Source organism: Podarcis gaigeae, assembly GCF_964106915.1.
Source record: "Podarcis gaigeae genome assembly, chromosome: 5".
In the NCBI taxonomy this organism is placed as follows: domain Eukaryota; kingdom Metazoa; phylum Chordata; class Lepidosauria; order Squamata; family Lacertidae; genus Podarcis; species Podarcis gaigeae.
Window position 1 is genome coordinate 16,898,559 of NC_139681.1, and position 24,469 is coordinate 16,923,027.

General features: G+C 44.5%; 1 protein-coding gene across 8 annotated transcripts; it reads right to left on the minus strand.

The window, feature by feature from the left end:
- Positions 1 to 842: 842 nt before the first annotated feature.
- DUSP13B (dual specificity phosphatase 13B) lies at positions 843 to 24,022 on the minus strand. 8 transcript variants are annotated; one of them, XM_083738533.1, is made up of 4 exons: positions 23,719 to 24,022; positions 5,476 to 5,667; positions 3,147 to 3,367; positions 843 to 1,258 (listed from the first exon to the last, which is right to left on the minus strand). In XM_083738533.1, exons 2-4 carry the CDS (start codon positions 5,664 to 5,666, stop codon positions 1,035 to 1,037), a joined length of 636 nt encoding a protein of 211 aa, XP_083594659.1. In that variant the 5' UTR covers position 5,667; positions 23,719 to 24,022; the 3' UTR covers positions 843 to 1,034. The 8 variants fall into 8 exon arrangements, with proteins under 8 accessions (XP_083594659.1, XP_083594654.1, XP_083594660.1 ...); XM_083738528.1 differs by lacking the exon at positions 23,719 to 24,022 and adding an exon at positions 23,453 to 23,664; XM_083738534.1 differs by lacking the exon at positions 23,719 to 24,022 and adding an exon at positions 17,608 to 17,708.
- Positions 24,023 to 24,469: the final 447 nt, after the last annotated feature.

Consider the following 24,469-nt stretch of genomic DNA (forward strand, 5'->3'; position numbering starts at 1 on the left):
GCACCTCCTCTGCGAGAGGCCCGGCGGGTGGCAACATGAGAGCAGACTTTTTCTGCGGTGTTTCCTCACTTGTGGAATGCTCTCCCCATGGAGTCTCGCCTGGCACCTTCGCTACATACCTTTAGGTGCCAGGCAAAAATATGCCTCTTCTCCCAGGCCTTTGGCTAATTAGACTATCAATGGTCTTTTAAACAGTGTATGGAGGAGCTGTTTTTGTTGGTTACTATGGTACGTATTTTAGTGTCTCTCTTATCGTCAACTGCCCTGTAATGCTCAGATGAAGGGCAGTGTAGAAATTTAATAAAGAAAACAAAACAAAATTAACTCCCATCATCCCTGACCATTGGCCATGTCCGCTAGGGATGATGGGAGCTGTAGTCCAACAATGGCTACCCTTGCTGTAGAACAATTCTTAGAGTAAGACAAATTCAGTGGTGCCAGTAATTCAATCCCACCTTAGGTTGGGGCACCTCTCAGTTGTGGGTCCCAGCCCACCAGTGTGCTCCAGATTAAATAAATGTACTTATTTTATGCTTTTCTGTGCATGGATTCCTTTGAATTTCTCCCGCTGGCTGTGTCCAGCTTCCTGAAATGTGAAATGCTCAACTGGCAATGTTCTTGCCAGACTTGGAAACAACAGAATAACTTTGCTCAAGCCTTTTGTTTCACCGAATAATGCTATTGATTGATGATCACTTTGCTCTCCTCTAGAAACCTCTCCTGTTTTGACTCTGCCCCAACCTAGCCTTGCCTTTTTCCCCTTTGTATATTTAATTCTTCTGTTGCAGTTCTGGCCCCTTTCACCAGTGTCCTCACCTGTCCATGCATCAATCAAAAACATGTATGCCAAATGTCTGGCGTGCCTTTAATCTCGACTTAGTTTCTAACATCAAAGAAATGCTTCACTATTTTCATTTCACTGCCCAGACACCTCTTCTAGCACAGACTCAGAGTTCAGGTATTTCTGAGGCTTCCCCCTTTTGTCTCTCTGACTTTCCCCTTCGTCTTGAGCCACAGCGCAGGGCACCCTTCAGCTAAAGTTTCAAGGCATCACCTCTTGACCTTCCCCTTTCGCTGTTTAACCGGATGTCAAGATCTCGGAGCTGGCTGAGGAAACCAGAATTTGGGCAGACCCCTCTGTGTTCTCGCACAGACTTTAGGGCATCCACGAGGGTCTTGTTTTCGCAGATCATCAAAAAGGCAAGCACAAGGGTGGCAGAGCGGCTTATGCCCATGGCACAGTGAACTAGTACTTTGCCTGCAAGAGAAGAGAAGACAAGAGCATCGCATATATGTCAGGGTATGAAAACCCCAGGTTTCTTGGTATGGTATATGTTGAGACTTGCCAGTAGTTCAAGACTGCGAAACCCAGTGGGGAATGTCAGAAATCTTCGTGTCATAATTCTGGTGTGCCTTCTTCACCAGCAAATTATGATATATGGATGTTGATTCAATGCCTTTTCTGACTCTTACCAGTAAATATCAGAACTTTCCGTCATTTCCCCTTGGCCTGTTAAGTCTTAAGACCTACCAGTTCATCCAGCTGCCTCATGAAAAGTGGGTCTTATTGTGCGGATGGCAAAATGCAGAAGAGCTCAGCCCCAATTCTGTCCTGTCTCTTTTGCAATGCAGCTACTATTTCCTGCCACACCAATTAAAGGGAGAGTTCCTAGTTAGCTATGTCAAAGGAGGATTAATTCTCCTGGGGCTATTTCCCTTCAGTGACATGAGAAGAAACCAGAGTCCCATCCCTAATATAGCTGTATAAGAAGGGACAAACAGAGATGTCTAGCTGGGTTTTCCTTCTGAGGGTTCAATTATATGAATTTGGTGTTTTAGATTTCAAAACGATTCGGTGTATCTCTGTGATTTTGAAATGTCAAACGTTGACTTGGCATGTTGAAGAATCTAAGTTTGTGTGCTTCTCTGTTGCAATGTGAGCTTCAAACAAGAAAAGCACAAAAAGTACAGATTGGAAACCTTCGGTTTTTGTTTGAATGCCACTATACGGCATAGAATAGGGACATGGGTGGTGCTGTGGGTTAAACCACAGAGCCTAGGACTTGCTGATCAGAAGGTCAGCAGTTCAAATCCCCGTGCTGCTGCCAACCTAGCAGTTCGAAAGCACGTCAAAGTGCAAGTAGATAAATAGGTACCACTCTGGCGGGAAGATAAACGGCGTTTCCGTATGCTGCTGTGGTTTGCCAGAAGTGGCTTAGTCTTGCTGGCCACATGACCTGGAAGATGTACACCGGCTCCCTTGGCCAATGAAGCAAGATGAGCGCTGCAACCCCAGAGACGGTCATGACTGGACCTAATGGTCAGAGGTCCCTTTACCTTTACCTATACGGCATAGAGCATAGCAAAGACAGTATCTGCACAATATTGACCTCATCATAATTCTGTCCCAAATTCCTCACCCAAATTCATTCAGATTTACCATTTTCACAGGGGAGTTGAATGGATTTTCCATTGAAAGAGGTAAATCAGGGTTAAATGGGGAAATGATTCTTGCATCTCTCACGGACAGTTGGACCATTTGAGTATAGAATTGTAGAGCTGGAAATAACCCTGAGGATCAACAAGTCCAACCCCCAGCAATGCAGGAATCTCCACTAGATCATACATGACAGGTGGCCATTGAACCTCTGCTTAAAGCCCCCCAAGGAAGTAGAGTTCCCCACCTCTTGTGGGGAGGCTTTTGCTGTCAGAATGTTCTTCCTGAAGTTTACTGGAACCTCCTTCCTTGTAGCTTGAATGCACTGGTTTCAGTCCTAGCCTCCGGAGCAGGAGAAATCAAGTCTGCTCCACCCTCCATGGGACAGCCCTTTAGATATTTGAAGATGGCTATTATATCTCATCTCAGTCTCTGCTATACCTGGCTAAAAACATACACAATTCCCTCAGCTACTCCTCATAAGGCTTGGCTTCCAGACCTTTTATCATCTCACCTCACTAGGGATGCTGTGGGATAAGGATTTGCCCAAGGCATCCCAGCGAACTCCATGGCTAAGCAGTGATTTGAACCCAGGTCTTCCTGGACCGGGGCCAGTCCTTTAGCCACTCGCTTCGTACCTGCACTTTGAATGCAGTAAGGCTGCCAGGACCCCAGAGATGACATAGATTGCGCTGCCTGTTATATTTACCTCTGGGAGAGTTCAGCGCTGCTCTTATATACTTAGCGGCCGGGTGGAAGTAAATGCTGAGATCAAACTTTGGATCATCGTCTGCTTCAACCCCGTAGTAATCCACTGGCAGGTCTTTGTAGAATTTGGCCCCTGTGTCAATATGGAACCTTCCAGCAGCGGCATTTACTATGTGGGTGATACCCATTCGGCGAAGCTGTTCTATGTCACGGGCTATATATCTGTGGGGGAAAGAGTATTTGGCTTAGATTTGAGCTAACTGCTAACTTTCTAGACCATGCTAGATTTAATATCCTTGCTAGTTTGAGGACCCATAGCTCCCAAACTCGGGTCTCCAGCTGCTTGTGGATTACAACTCCCATCATCCCTAGCTAGCAAGACCAGTGGTCAGGGATGATGGAAATTGTAGTCCACAAGCAGCTGGAGACCCAAGTTTAGGAAACGCCACTGTAGAAAACCAGGCAAGCTGCATCCACGTGATGCTTTATTCCGTTTTCATGACTTTGCCCTAACTGTTAACTTCCACATTATATTGAGCTTTTGCACCACGCAGACAACTCTTCTGCAAGTATAGCAGAAGAAGGTAAAGCTTTAGTGCTAATTTCCATGTTTCTTGCTTCCAGGGGGAAAAAAACCCTTTGCAAATAATATGGGGAGGAGTGCTGTTTGTTTGTTTAGTCATTTAGTTGTGTCGGACTGTTCGTGACCCCATGGACCAGAGCATGCCAGGCACTTCTGTCTTCCACTGCCTCCTGCAGTTTGGTCAAACTCATGCTGGTAGCTTCGAGAACACTGTCCAACCATCTTGTCCTCTGTCGTCCCCTTCTCCTTGTGCCCTCCATCTTTCCCAACATCAGGGTCTTTTCCAGGGAGTCTTCTCTTCTCATGAGGTGGCCAAAGTATTGGAGTCTCAGCTTCACGATCTGTCCTTCCAGTGAGCACTCAGGGCTGATTTCCTTCAGAATGGATAGGTTTGTTCTTCTTCTTGCAGTCCATGGGAATTGATGCTTTTGAATTATGATGCTGGAGGAGACTCTTGAGAGTCCCATGGACTGCAAGAAGATCAAACCTTTGCATTCTTAAGGAAATCAGCCCTGAGTTCTCACTGGAAGGACAGATCGTGAAGCTGAGACTCCAATACTTTGGCCACCTTGTGAGAAGAGAAGACTCCCTGGAAAAGACCCTGATGTTGGGAAAGATGGAGGGCACAAGGAGAAGGGGACGAAAGAGGACGAGATGGTTGGATAGTGGTCTCGAAGCTACTAGCATGAGTTTGACCAAACTGTGGGAGGCAGTGGAGGACAGAAGTGCCTGGCGTGCTCTGGTCCATGGGGTCACGAAGAGTCGGACACGAATAAACGACTAAACAACAACAACAAACCTGTTTGACCAGAAGTCTGGTGTGCAATGAGGCCTTTTGTCGGACTAAACCACATGTCTTGTTCAAGGTCAAGCCAGGTTCAAGTTACTTGCATTAATTTACAAAGCCCTGAACAACTTAGGTCCAGGGGATCTCCTGAACCCTTATATCCCACCTTAATCATCTACGGGAGCATAGTTCCTCAAGCTGGTGAGGCTCACTTCATAACAACAAGTTATTGTGTCATTGGCTCATATTCTGCCAACATTCAGCAAGCACCTTCTGTTTCAGCTTTTAAATGCCTCCTGAAAACTTTTTTGTTCCTCCGGGCCTATGCAGGCAATTAAGAATACATATTTCAATCACGTTTAATTGATGTCTGTTTTTAACTTATTCATATGGTTTTTGCTGCATGGTTTTATGTATTGGAGTGGAAAGGCAGAGTTGGGAAGAGAGATGTTACTCTTCAGTGTTGGGAAATGCTTTCAAATAGCTGAGATATCATTGTCCCATTTTTAATTGCAAAAAAACAAACAAACCCCCATCCTAGTAGCGGGAACCAAGCTTTTAAGCAATCACTCAGCATGGTGCCTGGATGTCTGGGATTTCCCCAACACTGATGCTGGCATTTAATTTATTTATTGGAAGGCTCCAATTTGCTTCTCAACCAAATGTTCTCGCATTGGAATATAATGAAGTTGTGAAAACACCAGAAGCACAAAAGCATTAAAAAAAAAATTGGGCGATAGCCAGCGAATCCATCTTTGGAGGAGACCTATTGAAATGGATGGATTTGGTTACAGTGGTACCTCGGGTTAAGTGCTTAATTTGTTCCGGAGGTCCGTACTTAACCTGAAACTGTTCATAACCTGAAGCACCACTTTAGCTAATGGGGCCTCCCACTGCCGCCGCGCCGCCGGAGCACAATTTCTGTTGTTCTCTGTCATCCCTTTAAGCCCGTTTACTTACAAATCTCCAATGTAGAGGTTAGGCCAGACTTCGTTGACGTTGCCGCGGCAGGGAATGGGCGTCCACAACATACGTTGGAGTTCCCCCATTTCTGGTGTTTCATAGCTCCCCTGGCTACTGGAAGTGAGGCTCGAAGTTCTTCGTATATTGGGGTGCCGCAGGTCGTCCCCATTTAGTGAATTCCAAGACATTCTGAAAGACAAGGAAGAGAGACTTTCCTAATTTGACCTTATGGTAACTCTGAGAGTTAGACTGGGCAGACCTTGGATCAAATCCTTACTTAGCCATAAATCTCATGGAATAACCATGGACCAGTCTTTCCCTGTCAGCTCAATCATGTCCACCACCCTGAAGTTCCTACCGTCAAAGAAATCATGGTATACTGTTGGGTATCTTCTATGTCTTACTGTTCTTGTTGTTCCCACTTTTAACCTGTGCTTCAAAGCAGTTACAAACAAATTAAAGATTGCACTGTAAGAGTAGGAGTTGCTACAAACATCTCCTGCCTTGGAGGTTTTTAAGCAGAAGCTGGATGGCCATCTGTCATGGATGCTTTAGCTGAGATTCCTGCATTGCAGAGGATTGGATTAGATGACCCTTGGTGTCCCTTCCAATTCTATGAATTGGGGATAGGGGGAGCATTCGAATCCAGGCCATATTTGGGGATTCTAATTAGACAGACTCTCATTTCTGCCATCTAGTGTCGGGGAGGCGGTAGCAGTTTTGACCCCACTGTTTGGAGGTCTTTTAGAAATGGATTCAAGTAAATTTTTATATTTTTTCGCATACCTTGTACACAAATTTTCTAATGACATGATTTAAGAAAGCTCTATGTACTTTAACCTTCTCATACCACAAATATGCATGCCAACCATTCCTGTTATCATGACCTTCAAGCTCTAAAACATCAATTTTTAAAAATAATATCTATTCCCTTAGCCAGCATAGACAGGATGCCTCATAATATAATCTTGAATCTGGTAGAGAGAATCCACCTCTGTCTTTAGAATCTGCCAACAATTTATATTTTATTCTTGGCTTCTTCCCCTGCCAGATAAATCTAGTAATATGTTTTTGTCATTCTTTGAAGTATCCCACATTGCTGATCAAAGGTATTGATTGAAATAAAAATTAAAATTTTGGCAATGCATTCATTTTAATTACTGGTATCCTTCCCAACAGCAATGAATTCCTCCTTCCCAACACCTCTAAGTTTTTCTTTCTTTCTCTCCAAGTTCTTGTATAGGTGTCCTTAAAAATATTTATGCTGTATTCTTAACTGTTATCCATCCTCCTAAATATTTAACTTTCTTCTCAATCCCCTGGACCAATAGGCTTGCAGTTTGGGGTTGCTGCTGATTCCATTTCTGCTTCCACTGTGGTCAGCTCCAGGTTAGATTATTGCAATGCGCTCTTGTTTGAGCCTGACCTGTAAATCGCCTAGAAACTTGGATTACTATCTGGAACCAGCAAAGCAAGCCACATCATGCCAACTCCTTGCTAGCTTCACTGATTAGCAATGTTTATTGTTCTTTAAAACATTTAAACCCCATTTTCCCACAGGGTAGGAATTTAATTATAAAACAATTCTCTACACATTGGAAAATGAAAGGTTATGGTTTAAAAGCCAGGATATTTGCCGTAGTATTTAGTTTCTTTGTACAGTGGAAACTTTGGTATGGAGGAATAGTCAGTTGTGGGAGACCCTATTAAGGAGCACATCCTAAAGTTTAATGCCTCAGAAGAACTAGGCCTTTTGCAGGAAACAGGCTTCAGGGAGATTCCCCCCCTCCTGCCCCCGAGGCCCAGACTGACACCATCCATTCTAAGAAAAGCTCTCTCTTTCCATTATGGCTCCTTTCCACAAACTTCACATCTTGTGGCCATTATTGGGGCTAGTCACTGACTGCTTAACCCGACTGCCTCCCTGCAGCCATAATTTATTGCTTGTTGGGAGTGCTGCGGAGATGTAAGCAAAATGACTCAGCCCACAGCGATGACTGGAGTAGGGCTGGCTGGCTTTGAAAGCTGAGCCACCGGTGGTTTCTTGGGATGCAGAAGTATTTGAGCAGCCAACTGTTTGTAAGAGAATCTCCCCAGCAGCTGGAATCCAAATAGCGTCTCCCGATTTAGGAGAGGGCTCTTCGAAAAGCAGCTTTCATTCCACTTACACGATTGGTATAAGGTGACCAGATGCAATGGGGTGCAGAGCCAGAATTAATTTGGGTCCCCTGGTATTCGGTGACTATGTGTCTGTAGTGTCCGTGCAGGGAAATATTCCCTGTGGAGCATGTCTGATCTTTCAAACATATCGGTTTTATGAGAGCTGAACTCTCACAGCTTCCTGCAAAGAACCTTAGGGGACTGTAATTTGTTGAGGGTCCTGAACACTCTCCACGGAGAGGTTCCTTGTTCCCACTTTTTCTCAGGGTGACCTTGCGAGACCATTGGTCTTACGCCTGCCATTTCAAAGCCCATTGGCTAACAGGGTTAAAATTCTGCACAAGGGAGACCAAGGTCTGATGAATTTCCCACTGTGGACAGAGCTACCCACGAGGTCTCCCAGTGTGTTGAGAAAGTTGGCCATCAGCTGCACATCAAGCTAATTTTATTGATCGTGTTGTGGAATGGTCTATAAAACTCCAACTTCTCATTGCTGGTCTCCCTACCACTGCTCACACTTTGCTCCATTTAGCCAGTACTTGCGCCTACATTAAAGTGGTCTTGCTGATTCAGACAGCATTCTGCTCCCAACTTTAGCTTAGCCAGAAGATCCCTATGGAAGCACATCGTTGATGGCTGCACCCTGCTCTTTGTCTCCATCCTCTTTGTACACAGATGAGCAGGCCTATCCTCCAGAAATTTGTCTCCCCTTAAAAAAAAACACCAAACCCAGCTATCTGTAGTAGCCAATTCCGTAGGTTAATTGCACAGTGGGAATAAATATTTGCTTTTGTTACCCCTGGACCTATTGCAATGAAATGTAGGTGGCTGGTGCCAGAGTTCTGTTGCTCTTTTTAAAGGAACAAAAAATAAATATCCCCCCACCCTTTCTCCATTTCCATGCAGCTTTGCCGCCCAAAGGATACTCAGGGTAGTTCAATTCACTCTCCATACTTTGCCTCAGTGAGCCAGTGTGCTGTATATAAAGAAGCAATGGAAACATGGACCACTTATAAATGCCACCTCCAGCTCCTCGAAAGATTCCATCAATGGTGTCTCCAAAATTTGTACACATCACTTGGGAAGACAGGTGAACTAATGCCAGTGTACTGGAGGAAGCAAAGATCACCAGTGCTGAAGCAACAATTCTTCAACATCAACTTCGTCGGACTGGTCGTGTTGTGCGGATGCCTGATTATCGTCTTCCAAAGCAACTACTCTATTCCGAACTTCAAAATGGAAAGCGTAATGCTGGTGGTCAACAAAAGAGGTTTAAAGATTCTCTCAAGGCAAATCTTTAAAAATGTAGTATAAACACTGATAACTGGGAAACGCTGGCCTGTGAGCACTCCAGTTGGAGAACAGCCTTTACTAAAGGTGTCATGAACTTTGAAGATGCTCAAACTTAAGACGAAAGAGAGAAACGTGCTAAGAGGAAGGCATGCTTGACAAACTCTTGCTGTGATCAACTCCTGCCTGGAAACCTATGTCCCCACAGTGGAAGGATGTGTGGATCCAGAATTGGCCTCCACAGTCACTTACGGACTCACTGTTAAGACCGTGTTCATGGAAGACAATCTTACTAGGCTACAAGTGATCGCCAAAGAAGAAGATATAAAGATGTAATGCCCAAGTGACGGCATAGAGTACCCCAGCAAATCCCATGCTAATGTTGTTTTGAGCTTGCACTCTGACAAATCCAGGGACAAGCACCTAATTTCCCTTGCTTTTGTGTTGCTGAAAGCTCTGAAACATTTTGTCGCTGGTTGCATATTTCCTTGCCCAGTTAAAAATGTTCTGTGCTCTTTTAACACAGATGCATTTAACTACATCTGCATGTGTTATATCTACAATCCTTTATATATACAATCCTTTAATTACAGGCGTTGTTACATCAATATCCATCAAGAGCAGGAACGCCTGGTGTAAAAATCACCCGGAGGGCTTTCGCGTGCCAAAAGTGAAGTTCAAGTCCTCTGGTGCCAATGATGTCACCGGCATTTGCGAGGAAACGCAAACATTTCAAACCTGCTCTGGGAATTGTGTCCTTGCCTAGCTCTAGGTGTTGCTGAAGTCATCATCTGGAGAAAGAGAGATCCCCACTGCCTGCTTTTGGTTTTTTGGCAGGAGAGTCAAAGAAACGACTGGCGGCCAGGCATTGCAATCCATTCTCCTCCTCCAGCCCGTATTTCCTTTGAAGAGGGTGAAATATTTGGCAGGGCAACGACTGCAAGATGGGACCCTGTAACTAAAGCGGCTGCAAAACTGTCTGCTGAACGTTATTTTGGCTTCCATCCATTTAGAAAGTGCTGTTGAATTACTGCTGAAAGTTTAGGTAAGCCCTAATTTTAGGAAAGTTTCAGGGGTTGTTATATTTAAATAGAAACTTCTATCGAATCACTTTCCAGCTACAGCTAAGAGCCAGTGTAGTGTCGTGGTTAGCCAGTCAAACTGGGACCCACGAGACTAAGATTCAAAGCCCTGCTCAGCTGTGAAGTTCATTGGGCAACCTTGGGCCAGACATTGTCTCTTAGACCTAGCCATACCTCACAGGGTTGCTGTGAGGATATTATGGGTTTTTTGGGGGCAGGAGGCATGTGCCCCATCTTGATCTCCCTGGGAAAAGGTGGGGCATAAATGCACAAAACGATGAACAAACCAGCATCTGGAGTCTCGAGAACTGAGATTGTGAGACAAACTAAATGTGATAGTCCCTGTGTCCATTGAACTCAGATCTGAAAAGGGCAGCCTCATGTAAAACAAGGAGCAAGTGTCTCAAGTGCATGTTAAAATGAAACTCAACCCACATTGCAAGATTCATTTTTCAAGTGAAGCATCTGGGAGCTTTCAGGGGAGCTTAAAAACAGCAACAATACACAACTTGGATAAGATGTGAACGTTCTCAGGGAGCCTTCCCACATCCCTGGCAATCTGTAAACCAAATGGCTATTTCTGCTGCTTGTTTTATGTGTATTTTGGTGTGGACATTTGTGTGTTTGTTTTTTACTGCTCGTTTCTTTTCTCTGGAAAGGCTGCTGTCATGGTGAGTTACTATCGCATCACGCAGTACGCTGCCTTTATTGTGATGTCACTACATAGGACATGGTTTGTGAGATCACAACACACACACAAAAGTCATTGGTTGGGGCCGATGAAAAGAGAGCTTCGAACCAGTGTCTGATACTGGTGAGATGTGCCCTTAGCAACCCAGCCTGAATCAGAGGAGGCAGCTGATGCTGCGTATCAACTTGAGCTTCCAAATTGTCCCTGTGAGTAGCAGCTCTGAGCAGGGCACGCGGCCATAATCCTGTCTCAGCAACACAATAGTAGGAATGACAGTCCCTGTCACTCAGTCTGAATGGAAGGGAAATGCTTGCAGCCATGGCAGTGCTCCCCTGTCACATAAGCCTCTAGGAGGAGGAGCTATTCCCAAGGCACCCTGGAATTAGAGGATTAGAGTGAGCATCGAATAGTCCCAAAAGCTTGTCATTCCTACGCTTAGGGCAAGTTCCTGAATGCACGCACTTCTCTGCCCCCCCCTTCCCAACAAGGCACAACACAATTTCAAAGGATTATATGTAATAGGTGAAAAGATGTAGGCTGTGCAATCTTATGCAAGTTTGCTCGGAAATGAGTTTCATTGAGTTAAACGGAATTTGCTCTCGGGTAAATGGATACGAGAGTGCAGGCAGTCGAAAAGGAAAAGGAGTGACCCCTGGAGGGACCTTTTCAGGGAGTGCTGGGTAAAATCTGGAGCAAGTGTGTGAACTTATCAGGACTGACCTGCTGGGAGCCTGAAGGGGCCTGCCCGGCTTCTCTCCACCTGACTTGGGGCGGGGCCTGACAGGCTCCATACAGGAGTGCTTCTGCTGCTGTTTGTGTTTTGTTTTAAAAATTGTTTTTATTTTTTATCTATGTCATTTTAAATTGTGATTGATATTAATGCTGTATTCTTAGTTTTAGATTTTATGAGTTATGTGGAAACTGTTTTCCATTTGGTTGTCTACTTTCTGATGTGTTTTATTTATTGTTTATGACTTTTGTTATGCTGGTAATTATGTAAATCTGGTCATGCTGTAAGCCGCCTTGAGCGTTGTTTTTAACTGTGGAAAGGCGGCATTCAAATAAAACGATGATGATGATGATCAAGAAATTCCAAGTTTGTTCCTTCGTTGCCAGCAATATTCAGTGGATGGGTTTGTTTTATTTCGTCAACACTCCCTAACCCTCTGACCAAGCCGTCACCTGCCTTTGTGAAAAACATGTCTGATTATTCTATATTGAAATGGAAACATGATGTAAACTTATTTTAATAACTTTCAGTGCATTATATGAACTATCAGAATAGTTTGTTGCCCAGGTTGAATACCTGCCCAGGTAGCTTCCAGGATGGGTGTCCCTATTTTTCCACCCTAGTTACACTACTGCCATGGAAAGTAGAGGGAAGAAATCTATTTCCACATACAGCAAAACTCACTGATGGCAATTATGTCATTCCCATCTGTATTTCACCTCCTAAGCTTGCCTGTGCTTCCAGACTGTGGCAATCTGCGGTAGGGATGGCAGCAAATTCAGGTTCCTTCTCTGCCACCACTGCATCTTCGGAGTGGCAACCAGCAGAACTCTTTCACGTTGTCTCCTCCTTATGGCCTCCTGCCAGGTAATTTACCTGAACTCTCAGTACCATGCTGAGACATATTTGCAAAGCACTTTGAGGAGAAAATCACTTCCATGCGTCCTTTCCGACCTGGATCCCAGTACGTTTCTGAGCACAATTCAAAGTTTTGGTGCTGCTGACCTTTAAAGCCCTAAATGGCCTCGGCCCAGTATACCTGAAGGAGCATCTCCGCACCCATTGTTCAGCACGGACACCGAGGTCCAGCTCTGAGGGCCTTCTGGTGGTTCCCCCACTGCAAGAAGTGCAGTTACAGGGAACCAGGCTGAGGGCCTTCTCAGTGGTGGCACATGCCCTGTGGAACGCCGTCCCATCAGATGTCAAGGAAATAAACAACTATCTGACTTTTAGAAGACATCTGAAGGCAGCCCTGTTTAGGGACATTTTTAATGTTGGATGTTTTATCGTGTTTTTAATATTCTGTTGGGAGCCGCTCAGAGTGACTGGGGAAACCCAGCCAGATGGGTGGGGTATAAATAAATTTATTATTATTATTATTATTATTATTATTATTATTATTATTGCTATATTGGATGGAGAACAATTATATAATATCTTAGACCCTTCTGGTTGCTTCAGCCTAGATGAGTTTATTGCAGTCAGAGGATGTTGGCAGTGTGCTTGGAACAGTACATTCAGCCACCTAGAGTATGAACTCGACTTTTGACCACTGTATAACTAACTAGCTGAGTGGGGTGTGATTGGTTGGGTACAGAAAGTGGTAAATATCTCACTAGAACTTTTGCTTTTCCATAGCGAAACACTGAAGAGGGAGCTGTAGGTTTTCTCTTGAAGAAATGGTCCCTGGATTGAGGCGATTCTTCCAAATATGAGCTGATCATAAATTCTCTGGATGAATCTGCCAATTTTGGGTTCTCTTAGTTTCTTCTTATTCTTGTCTTTTAAATCGGTCTGCTGTACCAGTTTGTTAATGAGGTCTGCCCAAAAATGTATATGCACACTTCTTCTAATATGCCTGGTATTTTAGGCCAATTTTTAACTTATTCTTTGTCTCTTGATCTCTCAGACTTATGCTCCTACAACCATTGTGGTTCAAAACTGGTTGAAGCAGGGTTCCAGGAAAGTTGAGCAAAGGCTTGCAAAATTATTTGAACTAGCTTCAATACAATTTGTGAAAATGCCTCTGTTTCTAACTGACTTCCAGTCAAACAAGATATTTTTGGCTAGATGCCTGCTGCAGTATGCTCAGACATAATTTGGACCCAAGTTTTATAGTGAACCCGAGGGCCAAAGTAAGCAGGAACGCTCGAGAAATTACCGTATTTTTTGCACCATAACACTCACTTTTTTCCTCCTAGAAAGTAAGGGGAAATGTCTGTGCGTGTTATGGAGTGAATGCCTGCGGGTGCCGGGGGGGATCTGCTGCAGTCGTGAGCAGAGGATCCATGGTTCCCCTTCCTTCCCTCCTCCGTGGTTACAAAGCATGGATCCACATGGATCCTCAGGATTTTTGCACTGGGCTGCTCCAAACTCACTGTCAGATCACATGTCTGTGGCCACAGCATGAACCACAAAAAGCATATATCCACTATTTCGTTTAGAATATTTTTTTTCTTGTTTTCCTCCTCTAAAAACTAGGTGCGTGTTATGGTCTGGTGCGTGTTATAGAGCGAAAAATACGGTACATCTGTTTGCTTTAAGGTCACATTTCCAACTAGAGTTGGCCGTTCTGAGGGCATATCTATCTGCACCGCAGCTTTAAATTATCCATTGCATATTATTAGCAATGAGTATTTTTTCTCTCTCCATCCTGTCCTATCCCCTCCAGTGTGGAGCAAGGTCTTATGGCTACCCTGTTCCCCATAAGGATTCTGAATATGCTTGTAAAATACTGTGTCAACAATTTGTGTTTCTTGCAAGACACGGGGGGATTCTTTCTATCTGTACTTGGGACAATGAAATGGATCTTCCAGCAAAACCACCCTCTTAAACGAGGCGTCAGTCTTGGGGTCTACAGTGGTACCTTGGTTCTCAAACGCCTTGGTACTCAAACAGCTTGGAACCCAAACACTGCAAACCCAGAAGTTAGTGTTCCAGTTTGTGAACATTTTTTGGAAGCCAAACGTGCTCCATTTTGAGTGCCACGCTTCTGTTTTGAGTGTTAAGCTGAAGTCTGTCTGTTTTTGCTATTTATTTTGCGTTTTTGTTTTTGCAGCTTTTTTGTTTTGTTTTTGTGACTGTGTGGAACCCAGTTCAGCTACTGATTGATTGATTGATTGACTGACTCACTGATTGTGTGACTGCAGTACATTGTTTATTGCTTTCATTTTATGGATCAATGGTCTCATTAGATGGTAAAATTCATGTTAAATTGCTGTTTTAGGGGTTGTTTTTAAAAGTCTGGAAGGGATTCATCCATTTTGCATTACTTTCTATGGGAAAGCATGCCTTGGTTTTGGAACGCTTTGGTTTTGGAACAGACTTTTGGAACGGATTAAGTTTGAGAAGGTACCAAGGTACCACTGTAGTTGTTTATGAGCCCCCAGGGCAGCAGTGGGGAACTTGCAGCCACTCTCAGTGTTGTTGAGCTACCATTCCCATCATCCTTGACTATTGGCTATGCTGGCCGGGACTGATGGGATTTGGAGTCCCAATGATTCTCTACTGCTGCCCTAGGAAATATGGTCTTTTAAGAGACTTTCTGACTATTCTATCAAGGTTAAAGCCAACTCCTGTTGCATATATATCCACGACAACCTTATTTCTGTTGACCTCATTTGTCCCTACACTGAGTAATCTTTTTACTGCCCTATCCCCCAGCATGCTATTTATTTATTTTATTGCCCAACTTACCACAGTGCCTGCTAGCTGATCTGGCAGCAAGTTCAGGTCAAATGAAATTATAGAGGCTAACAGTGAGAACAATGTATAAATGCCTTTCTTGGTTCATGTGCCTTTGGAGGGCAGCCTGGGGCAGATTGAGTTGAGCATGAAACTCCAGCTGAGAGGGAGGGTGAGGCTTCCTGGACTCTTCACATGGACCATCCTAGCCAAACAAGGTGGGGGGAGGCAATCAAATATGAAAATTTTGATTGACTGTGGCAGCACTAACTTATGTCAGCCACATGGGGCCTGGGACTTGGCTAACATTAGTAAAGAAACATTGATTTGAATGTGCTATATACATGCAACACCAGACGGCACCAGAGAGCAGGAAATTTCCAAGCGTGATTTTTCCATAGAGATTTTTTCCCTTCTCTTAAAATGATCTAATATCTGACTTATTTCTAGCGGTTTCCCCCTGTGTTTAGACCCACCCCTGGACAAATATTTTATGGCAATGGAGGGCCAAACATCTTATCTCCAAATCACTCAGACTTCTCCACCTCTTTGGAGCAGGTGGCAAAGATTACTTTCCTCCCTGCTGCTGTTAGTTAGGCAGAGAATATGGAGATCATCTTTTGGTGGGAAATGAGGACGAAAGCATTTCGTCTCTTTCTGATTTTATTCTTAAAAGATGGGATACGGTCAGCTCCAGAACAGTCGTAGCCACCTGTTCAATTAGGGTTTGTGAACTGAAGCTGATTGGAATTTGACACTCTGTTGCTTTGCTGGATTTTTGGGATGGATCAATGGAGGCCTCTCGGATAGCAGTGACACAATCTGTATGCTAGCCCGTGGAATCCCAGATGTCTCCCATAAATCATTAGCATACAGCCCCTGCTACAGTCGAGAAGGCTGAGTGTAGCATAATGCACTAAAAATAATAAATCAAATTAGCACAAAGGTCAAGCCAACCCAGAGGGACCGGGGATCAGCTAGTTCATCCTTGCAGTGCAAGCTAAACGATGCGGTGAAATAGATGGAATCTCCACCTGCCTCTTCCCAGAGACATAATTCATTACCAAGCCCTGAGATGCAAGGAAGAAAATGTGGCCACAAGAGAGCTTAGTCCAAGCAATGGCAGGGAAAAGGAATATCTGAGGCTCTAGCAAGGGAAGGGGGAAGAGCGGAAGGGGCCAGTTTGTATGGCAGAAATTGAAAATTCCTGGTTATCCTGAAACGCCACAAAACTATACGGATGTGGACAGAGGCATCTTAGAGATGGAAACCATGGAGGGGTCAAATAGATTCTAGAACCAAAATGCATTTGTTTCCAAAAATTCTCATTTTCTAATTATATTGTTAAGTATCAAATATTCAGAGAATATTCCAGTACCAGTAATTTGGAGAAACGTTGGAGGGTATGGAGTTATCTCCTTGGCTCGGGTTCACATAACTCCATACTCGCCAACATTTATCCAAATTACTGGTACTGGAATATTCTCTGAATATTTGATACTTAACAATATAATTAGAAAACGAGAATTTTTGGAAGGAAATATGTTATCTCTTTATCTCTTTGGCTCTGGGGTGTGTGTCACATGAGTGAGTATATAACCTTTAGAAGACATCTGAAGGCAGCCCTGTATAGTTTTATTATGTTTTTAATATATGTTGGAAGCTGCCCAGAGTGGCTGGCGTAATCCAGTCAGATGGGTGGAGGATGATGATGATGATTATTATTATGGAATAGGACGTCCCTATTTTCATTGGAGAAATGATGGAGGGTGTGTAATACCTCCTGGACTTGTGAATACTTGAATTGTGGGAGTAGTACAGAGAGACTGTGCTAGATTCTTGGTTTGGTTTCCATCATTGTGGTTAAGCAATTCTCTGCTGTAAATCTAAAAAACCTGAGCAGTCTGTCTCTTTAGACTCACAGGGAATGTGGGAGGAAACAGAAGTGCCATTTGATTTCTTCCTCCCCACTTGCAATTTGCTTTCTCTGAATAATCGCTCCAATCCTTTATATTTCAATCCTGTGAAATATATTTAGTAGGAGGCCTTGTGTGGCAGCAATTAAGACTGTGTGTGATTTTTTAAAAAATAAGATGGAATTAGAAGCAGTCTGTGCTCGGTATCAAGGGAAAGGGAATTCAGGAAAGCAGGGCTGCAAATTTATCACAGCGGCAGCAACATGCCTTCCACCTAGCGAAGCCAAGATCATAATAACAGATGCACATAATAATTACCTGCATCTCAAAAGGCAGCTCTGAGACTTGCGACTTCTGCTTCCTGCATCACACAGACAGTGAAACAGCAGGGTAAAGATGTAACAAAAAGCAGAAGCAAGGCAGCGTTGGTGGTAAGTACTGAAAGGCAAGTGGCGGAACTGACGGGAGATATCAAAAGGCAACGGAGGATTGCTAAGGATAGAGGGAGGAGGCTTCTGCAGCTAGCTGAAGGGACAACATAAAACCCTGCAAATCCATCATAAAGAAGAGCTTTACCTTTTGTCTTGGCTAGAGCTGTGATAAATGCTCAAGGTGATTTGCCAATGTGCAATTCAGGACTCTGGCAGGTGTAGTGGCTATGGGTGGGAGCCCAGAAGTCCCTGGAATCTCACTTGAACTTGCTAGGTGATCTTCATTAAGTATCTCAACTTCCCATCTGCAATGGGGGCGGGATAATAACACTACCCTACCTTTTGGGATTCTTGTAAGGAGTACTGAGAAAACGTGAAGTGCTGTTGGCATTTTAAATATGCGACATGAACACTGGGCATTGTTATTATTTAAGGTTAATTTCTACAGCGTGTGCAGTGTCTACATTTTGCAACCTAACATGTCTCGAATAATGTAAAAGTTTGCCTTCATTTAGGACGGGGTTTCCCAAACTTAGGTCTCCAGCCGCTTTTGGACTACAACTCCCATCATCCCCAGATAGCAGGACCAGTGATTGAGGATGATGGGAATTGTAGTCCAAAAACAGCCGGAGGCCCAAGTTTGGGAAACACTGATTTAGTATCTGCTTTCAGGCTCCTGCTACTTTGACAAGCTTTCCTCCTCTTAGCCAGCCTTCTTTCTCCTTTGCTATGTGATCCCGACCGCTCGGGGATCCTATAGCGAATGTGATGACATAATGATACTATGTAGCCAATCGCATCTGGCTTATGTGGCAGCATGGGCAATCCTAGCCAAGCAAGGCACAGATGTCCTCTCTGCCTACAGCAGGTCTCTCTCTGAAAGGCAAGCTGATGGTCGCAGCACCACGGAGAGCTCCAAAGGAGCAACTAACTCCAAGAAAGTCCAGAGGTGAATTGATGTCTCACTAGTCCCTCTCCTAAGCTCCACCCCTCTGCCTGAAGAGTGTACATCCTTAAAGGGCTAGCCCCTATCTAACCAGAAGGAAAGCACTTCTCTTTCCTGTGGGCAAGCAATGTGGAGTGGAAAGAACTTTGCTCCTCAGAGAGTTTGGGCTCAGGGCTCAGGATCTCTTGGAGGCCCTGGCTTGGGAGCTGCATGTTCCTGATCACCAGGTTCCCAGTATCAGGAACCCAGTCTGGCTCCTCAGCAAGTTACAGATAGGTAGCCGTGTTGGTCTGCCATAGTCAAAACAATTTTTTTTTCTTCCAGTAGCACCTTAAAGACCAACTAAGTTAGTTCTTGGTATGAGCTTTCGTGTGCATGCACACTTCTTCAGATACCTCAGCAAGTGGTACAGCAGCCCCAGACTCAGCCAGCTCCTCCTCCACCTCCAAGCTTGAGGTTTGGGCCACAGCAGCTAACCGCCCTCACTCTGAAATCACCAAATGGGCAAATGCTTCTGCCCACCCTTTTATGCCAAGTTCCCAAATGACACTGACTGGGGCAGTGCTTTTTGAAGCTACCAAATATGGGTTGCAAAAAGAACCGTTCCTTTTTGGCTCAGCCTTATTTCATACCCTCCAACGTTTCTTGGCTGAAAATAGGGATGTCCTATTCAATAATAATAATAATAATAATAATAAATACCCCACCTATCTGCTTGGGTTGCCCCAATAACTCTGGGCAGCTTCCAAAATATATAAAAACATAATGAAACATTAAACATTAAAAACTTCCCTATACAGGGCTGCCTTCAGATGTCTTCTAAAGGTTGTATAGTTACTTATCTCCTGTATTGGGGAGTGACATAACTCCATACACTCCAACATTTCTCTGATGAAAATAGGGACCTCCTAAGGAAAAGCGGGGACGCGGGTGGTGCTGTGGGTTAAACCACAGAGCCTAGGACTTGCCGATCAGAAGGTCAGTGGTTCGAATCCCCGTAACGGGGTGAGCTCCCGTTGCTCAGTCCATGCTCCTGCCAACCTAGCAGTTTGAAAGCATGTCAAAGTGCAAGTAGATAAATAGGTACCACTCCGGTGGGAAGGTAAACGGTGTTTCCGTGCACTGCTCTGGTTCTCCAGAAGCGGCTTAGTCATGCTGGCCACATGACCGGAATCTGTACGCTGGATCCCTCGGTCAATAAAGCGAGATGAGCGCCGCAACCCCAGAGTCAGCCACGACTGGACCTAATGGTCAGGGGTTACTAAAATGTAAAGGTAACTTTTTAAGGGAAAGCAGGACATTCTGGGATCAAATCAGAAACCGAGACAGCTTCTGTAAATTCAAGATGGTCCCTGGATAATAGGGACACTTGGAAGGTCTGCTTATTTGCAATTCATGCTTTTTTTTCACAGGCAATTTGCAAAATTACCTTTGCCTAAGAGTTGCTGCTGCTGTTTTTAAAACAAGTTTCCTATATAACCATGCTAATTTAGTCTTTGTATGCGGGGATGCTGGGTAATGTCTAACTGCTGCCTTTGAGACACACAAGCCCAGTTCTCACACGTTGGGCATTACTGTGTTTGCTTGTAGTGGAGTGCACTTTTAAACCCACCCTGATGTTAGATCTCCTGTTTCAAAGAACAACAAGGTGCCTGCAGTTATCTGAAGAAAAACTCCAATTCACAAGCTCTGTGTGATTGGGACACACAGTTGTGCAGATATAGAATGCGGCTGGCGCTGTGGTCTAAACCACTGAGCCTCTTGGGCTTGCCGATCAGAAAGTCGGCAGTTCAAATCTTACAGGCCCTGCAGAAAGAAATCAGATCCTGCAGGGCCCTGGTCTCATGAGACAGAGTGTTCCACCAGGCTGGGGCCAGTGTTGAAATGGCCCTGGCCCTGGCTGAGGCTAATCTGACTTCCTTAGGGCCCAGGACCTCTAGAGTGTTGCTATTTTTGCTATTTAATGTCCTCTGCGGGACATACCAGGAGAGGCGGTCCCGTAGGTATGAGGGTCCTAGGCCGCAAAGGGCTTTAAAGGTCAAACCCAACACCTTAAACCAGACCCTGTACTCCACCAGGAGCCAGTGCAGCTGGAAAAGCACTGGGTGAATGTGGTCCCGCGGCGAGGACCCCGTAAGGAGCCTCACCACGGCATTCTGCACCCACTGGAGTTTCTGGGACAACTTCAAGGGCAGCCCCACGTAGCAGCAACCTAGCAGTTTGAAAGCATACCAGTGCAAATAGATAAATAGGTACTGCTGTGGCAGGAAGGTCAACGGCATTTCCGTGCGCTCTGGTTTCCATCACGGTGTTCCATTGTGCCAGAAGCAGTTTAGTCATGCTGGCCACATGACCCAGAAAGCTGTCTGTGGACAATCGCTGGCTCCCTCGGCCTGAAAGTGAGATGAGCGCCGCAACCCCATAGTCGCCTTTGACTGGACTTAACCATACAGGGGTCCTTTACCTTTTTATCTGCAGGCATCTTAATTGTTTGGAGGCTGTACACATGGTCAGGAGCTCATGAACTGGGGTTTCTCTTCAGGCAACTGCAGACAACCTGTAGCTGCTTGAGGAAGGAGGTTTGACATCAGAGGCAGGATAAAAACACAGTCCAAGTAAACATACTAGTGTACTCCATTCATATGTTGTCTGTTTGGCCTTTTTCTCAGTCCTTACCTGGAGACACCATGTGTTCTTATCATTGAGCTCCAATCCATGAACAGGGCTCCTCTCTGCTTCGGCAGGAGCCAAGCAAAATAATTTTGTAGTAAGACTATACCTTAAATAGGCAAACAAACAATATTCGGTTCCATGCAGTTACCTGGGGGGGAAAGTAGCCACAGGAGCTCTGTGTTTTATTATTGGGGGACAACAGCAGCTGTTTTAAAGATGAGTACGATCACTCTCGGAGTCTGCCTGCTAACTCCTGGCCAGTGTATCTTTGTAAAGAAATAGGGTACAGTGGTACCTCTGGTTACGTACTTAATTAGTTCCAGAGGTCTGTTCTTAACCTGAAACTGTTCTTAAACTGAATTACCACTTTAGCTAATGGGTCCTCCTGCTGCTGCCATGCCGCCGGAGCACAATTTCTGTTCTCATTCTGAAGCAAAGTTCTTAACCCGAGGTACTGTTTCTGGGTGAGCAGAGTCTGTAACCTGAAGCGTATGTAACCTGAAGCATATGGTAACCTGAGGTACCACTGTAATGGCAACATGAGTCATCCACAGAATCCTGTAAAAGCTGGCCCTTAAAACTTTCAGCAATTTGAAGAAGTGGGAGGTGCAAAGCCATCTTTTTAGGAAGCAGGGAACGTCAATTACAGAGTGAGCATGCAACCCCCAATATGTCTTGCTAAAAATAAACCCTTTGATAGCTTGAGCAAAGAATGTGAAATGCTTGCATAAGCGTGAACATCATGCTGACAATTACTAGAAATTAGTTTGAGTTTCATGATCTTGCTTAGTTTACATACCATATCTTAACATCTTTCCTGTTTAAATAGACTTACGGATAGCCCATTTCCTCACTAGGAGAACCCTTGTAAAGATGCAAACAAATGCAATCAAATAACACCTGCGAGTAAGTCTAATTGAATTCATAAGTGGGGCTTCCTTCAAAGTTGCAAATCACTGAATGCTGCAAATCCCATTTTGCTTGACAACATTCACTTATATGACACTGCCCATCAGATATTCTCACCCTCTCAAACACACACATACACAAAATCCCCGAGAGCTAAAGCAAATTTGTTGGGGAAGGATCTTTCCGGCTCTTAAATGTCAGCTTTTCAGGCAAGCAATCTGTTGCTAAACATCTCAGAGTTAAGATGGAAAAACAGGATGTCAACATGTGATATTTTAAAATTCCAAGTGAATTGCCAGATTTAGGAATATGCTCAAACACAAACAGTGCATTTAAAAGACAAAATGGTTGCGTCTGAAATTTGCATCCTACTCAAGGAATTCAAGCCCAATATGGGTCTTGTTTCAGATCAACATGTGAACTCCAGGTCCCTGTATCTCTGCAACTTCATGGATTTCTCTTATTTCTTCACTACCACCCCACCCCAGATTTCCTTCCTTTCTCAAACTCTTCACTCAAGCTTTCACCTCTGTCCTTATTCTTCCAGACCATCACCTACTGCAACTTTCTTTTCTCAGTAACCTCCCAACTTATCACGTCCTGCTGGTTATATATATCCCCAGTCCCCACTTTTCCTAGCCTCCTATGCCCCCCTTTCCATAGACTTTTATTCCTTCTCCACCCATCTTTAGGATCTGAGCTGCTCAGCCAATGACTGCCTGCCCTGCCCCTCTTTGACTTTAGAGCAGCTCAGCCGGTCACTGCCAAAGGCGCCAATAGAAGTCCCACAAAATCTGTTCCTGCTCGGCGCCAATAGAAGTCCCACAAAATCTGTTTTGAAACCCTCTTGCTGTTACGAAACTATAAACGAGGTATGCAGCAATTTGTCAGGTGCCCTCACTGCTGAAATTAGGGGTTTGAAGTTTGGAAGGAGGCACATTTTTCACTCAGGTTTTTCACTCGGAATAATGGGTGTTCAAAACTCCCATTATTCCAGGCGCATTTTTTGACGGGGGATTTCATTAGTGTGAGCAGTTTCTCAGCTCTGAGCGCAGTACTGCTCCTAGGATTTCAGATTAAAACTGCAGAGTGGAAGGAAAGGGGGACCTTTTTCTGCCTCCCCACTTCCAGCTACTCTCTGAAGACTGGAGAACAGACCCTCTTAAGAATATTGGGGGGTGGGGGTGGGCAGAACTAGACCATGTGAAAAATGAACATAATATTTTTAGCTGCAGTTCATTCATTTTCAGCTTTGTATTCTTGTTATATATGTAAAAAGTGCATCCAGACATTCTGTTGTTGCACCCATAGCCTAGGTTTTAAGGTGCCATTTAGGTCCTAGCTCTCATATCTCGGTTTCTAACACTGATTCCAGATACGTATCTAGAAGGTCATGCCTTTGGGGGTCAAAAATCAGCCTGGCTAAAGCTTGTCTCTCTTCATATATGAATTTAAAAGATACCCTTGAAACAGCCTGCACTGGGCTTCCCCTTCTGCACAGACAGGTTGCCACATATTTGCACCGAAGCATGTTGCACGGTCCAGATTGCGAAGAAGTGGCAACTTTACAACCAACTCTCTATCTGAATGCCCTTCACAACAAACAACGCGGCATGGCACACAGCTGCGGTTGTCCGACTGCTCCAGTGCTGAAAGCATTGTGTTACCCCGCAATGCATGCACTGAATTTGCGAGTAGCTGTTTGTCAACAAGCTTAAAAGTACTTGCCTTTTGGGGGGGGTTCAGGTCCGCTGACTGCACTTGACTGTTTTAGATGATGACAACTCTTCTGGCGTTTCCTCCCAGGCTGCTGGTTACACAACAGCTCCCCTTGTCCTGCTGCATTCAGTTTATTCAAATGCTATTTTTAATTGTGTTAATTATAAACCATGATCTGTGTTCTTCCAGCGGACTCCCAAACATTTCGGAGTATCAAGCAGCTGGGGCAGCGATGGAGAGCAGCCCAGATCTGAACAGATTCTCAGCTATCAATTAGCGTCATCAGGGCATCCTAGGCTATTTGAGGGTTCCGCTCTTGCTACCCAGGTGAGAGGATGTGGGGAAAGCAATTGAACAGATAGCAAGGCTTGCATATTTTTTTATGCCAGCAGAAACTGGGATGGTAAAGAGAGATGCTCTGTCTGCTGTCATATATTTGCTTAAGAACAAAGCCACGAATGCTTCAAAAGAGGAGACAGCTCCGTAACTGTGAGATTACTGTGGGCTCCTTGCTACGCCACGTTTTATGCCAAGGATATGACCTCACAAATCCTTTATGAAGTCAGATGCAGATGGCAAATGTGTGTCATACTATGTCAGAGAAGGGCGCCGGTGCAGTGACCATCAAAGCTGAAATGGCCATTAAATAATTTTGGGGGGTAAGGGGGTCATTTGGAGTAGCTCGCTCATGTCACAATGAAAATCATAACTGTTGCCAGCCCAACCAGTGAGGGATCACCTTGAAATAAGTAAATAATGC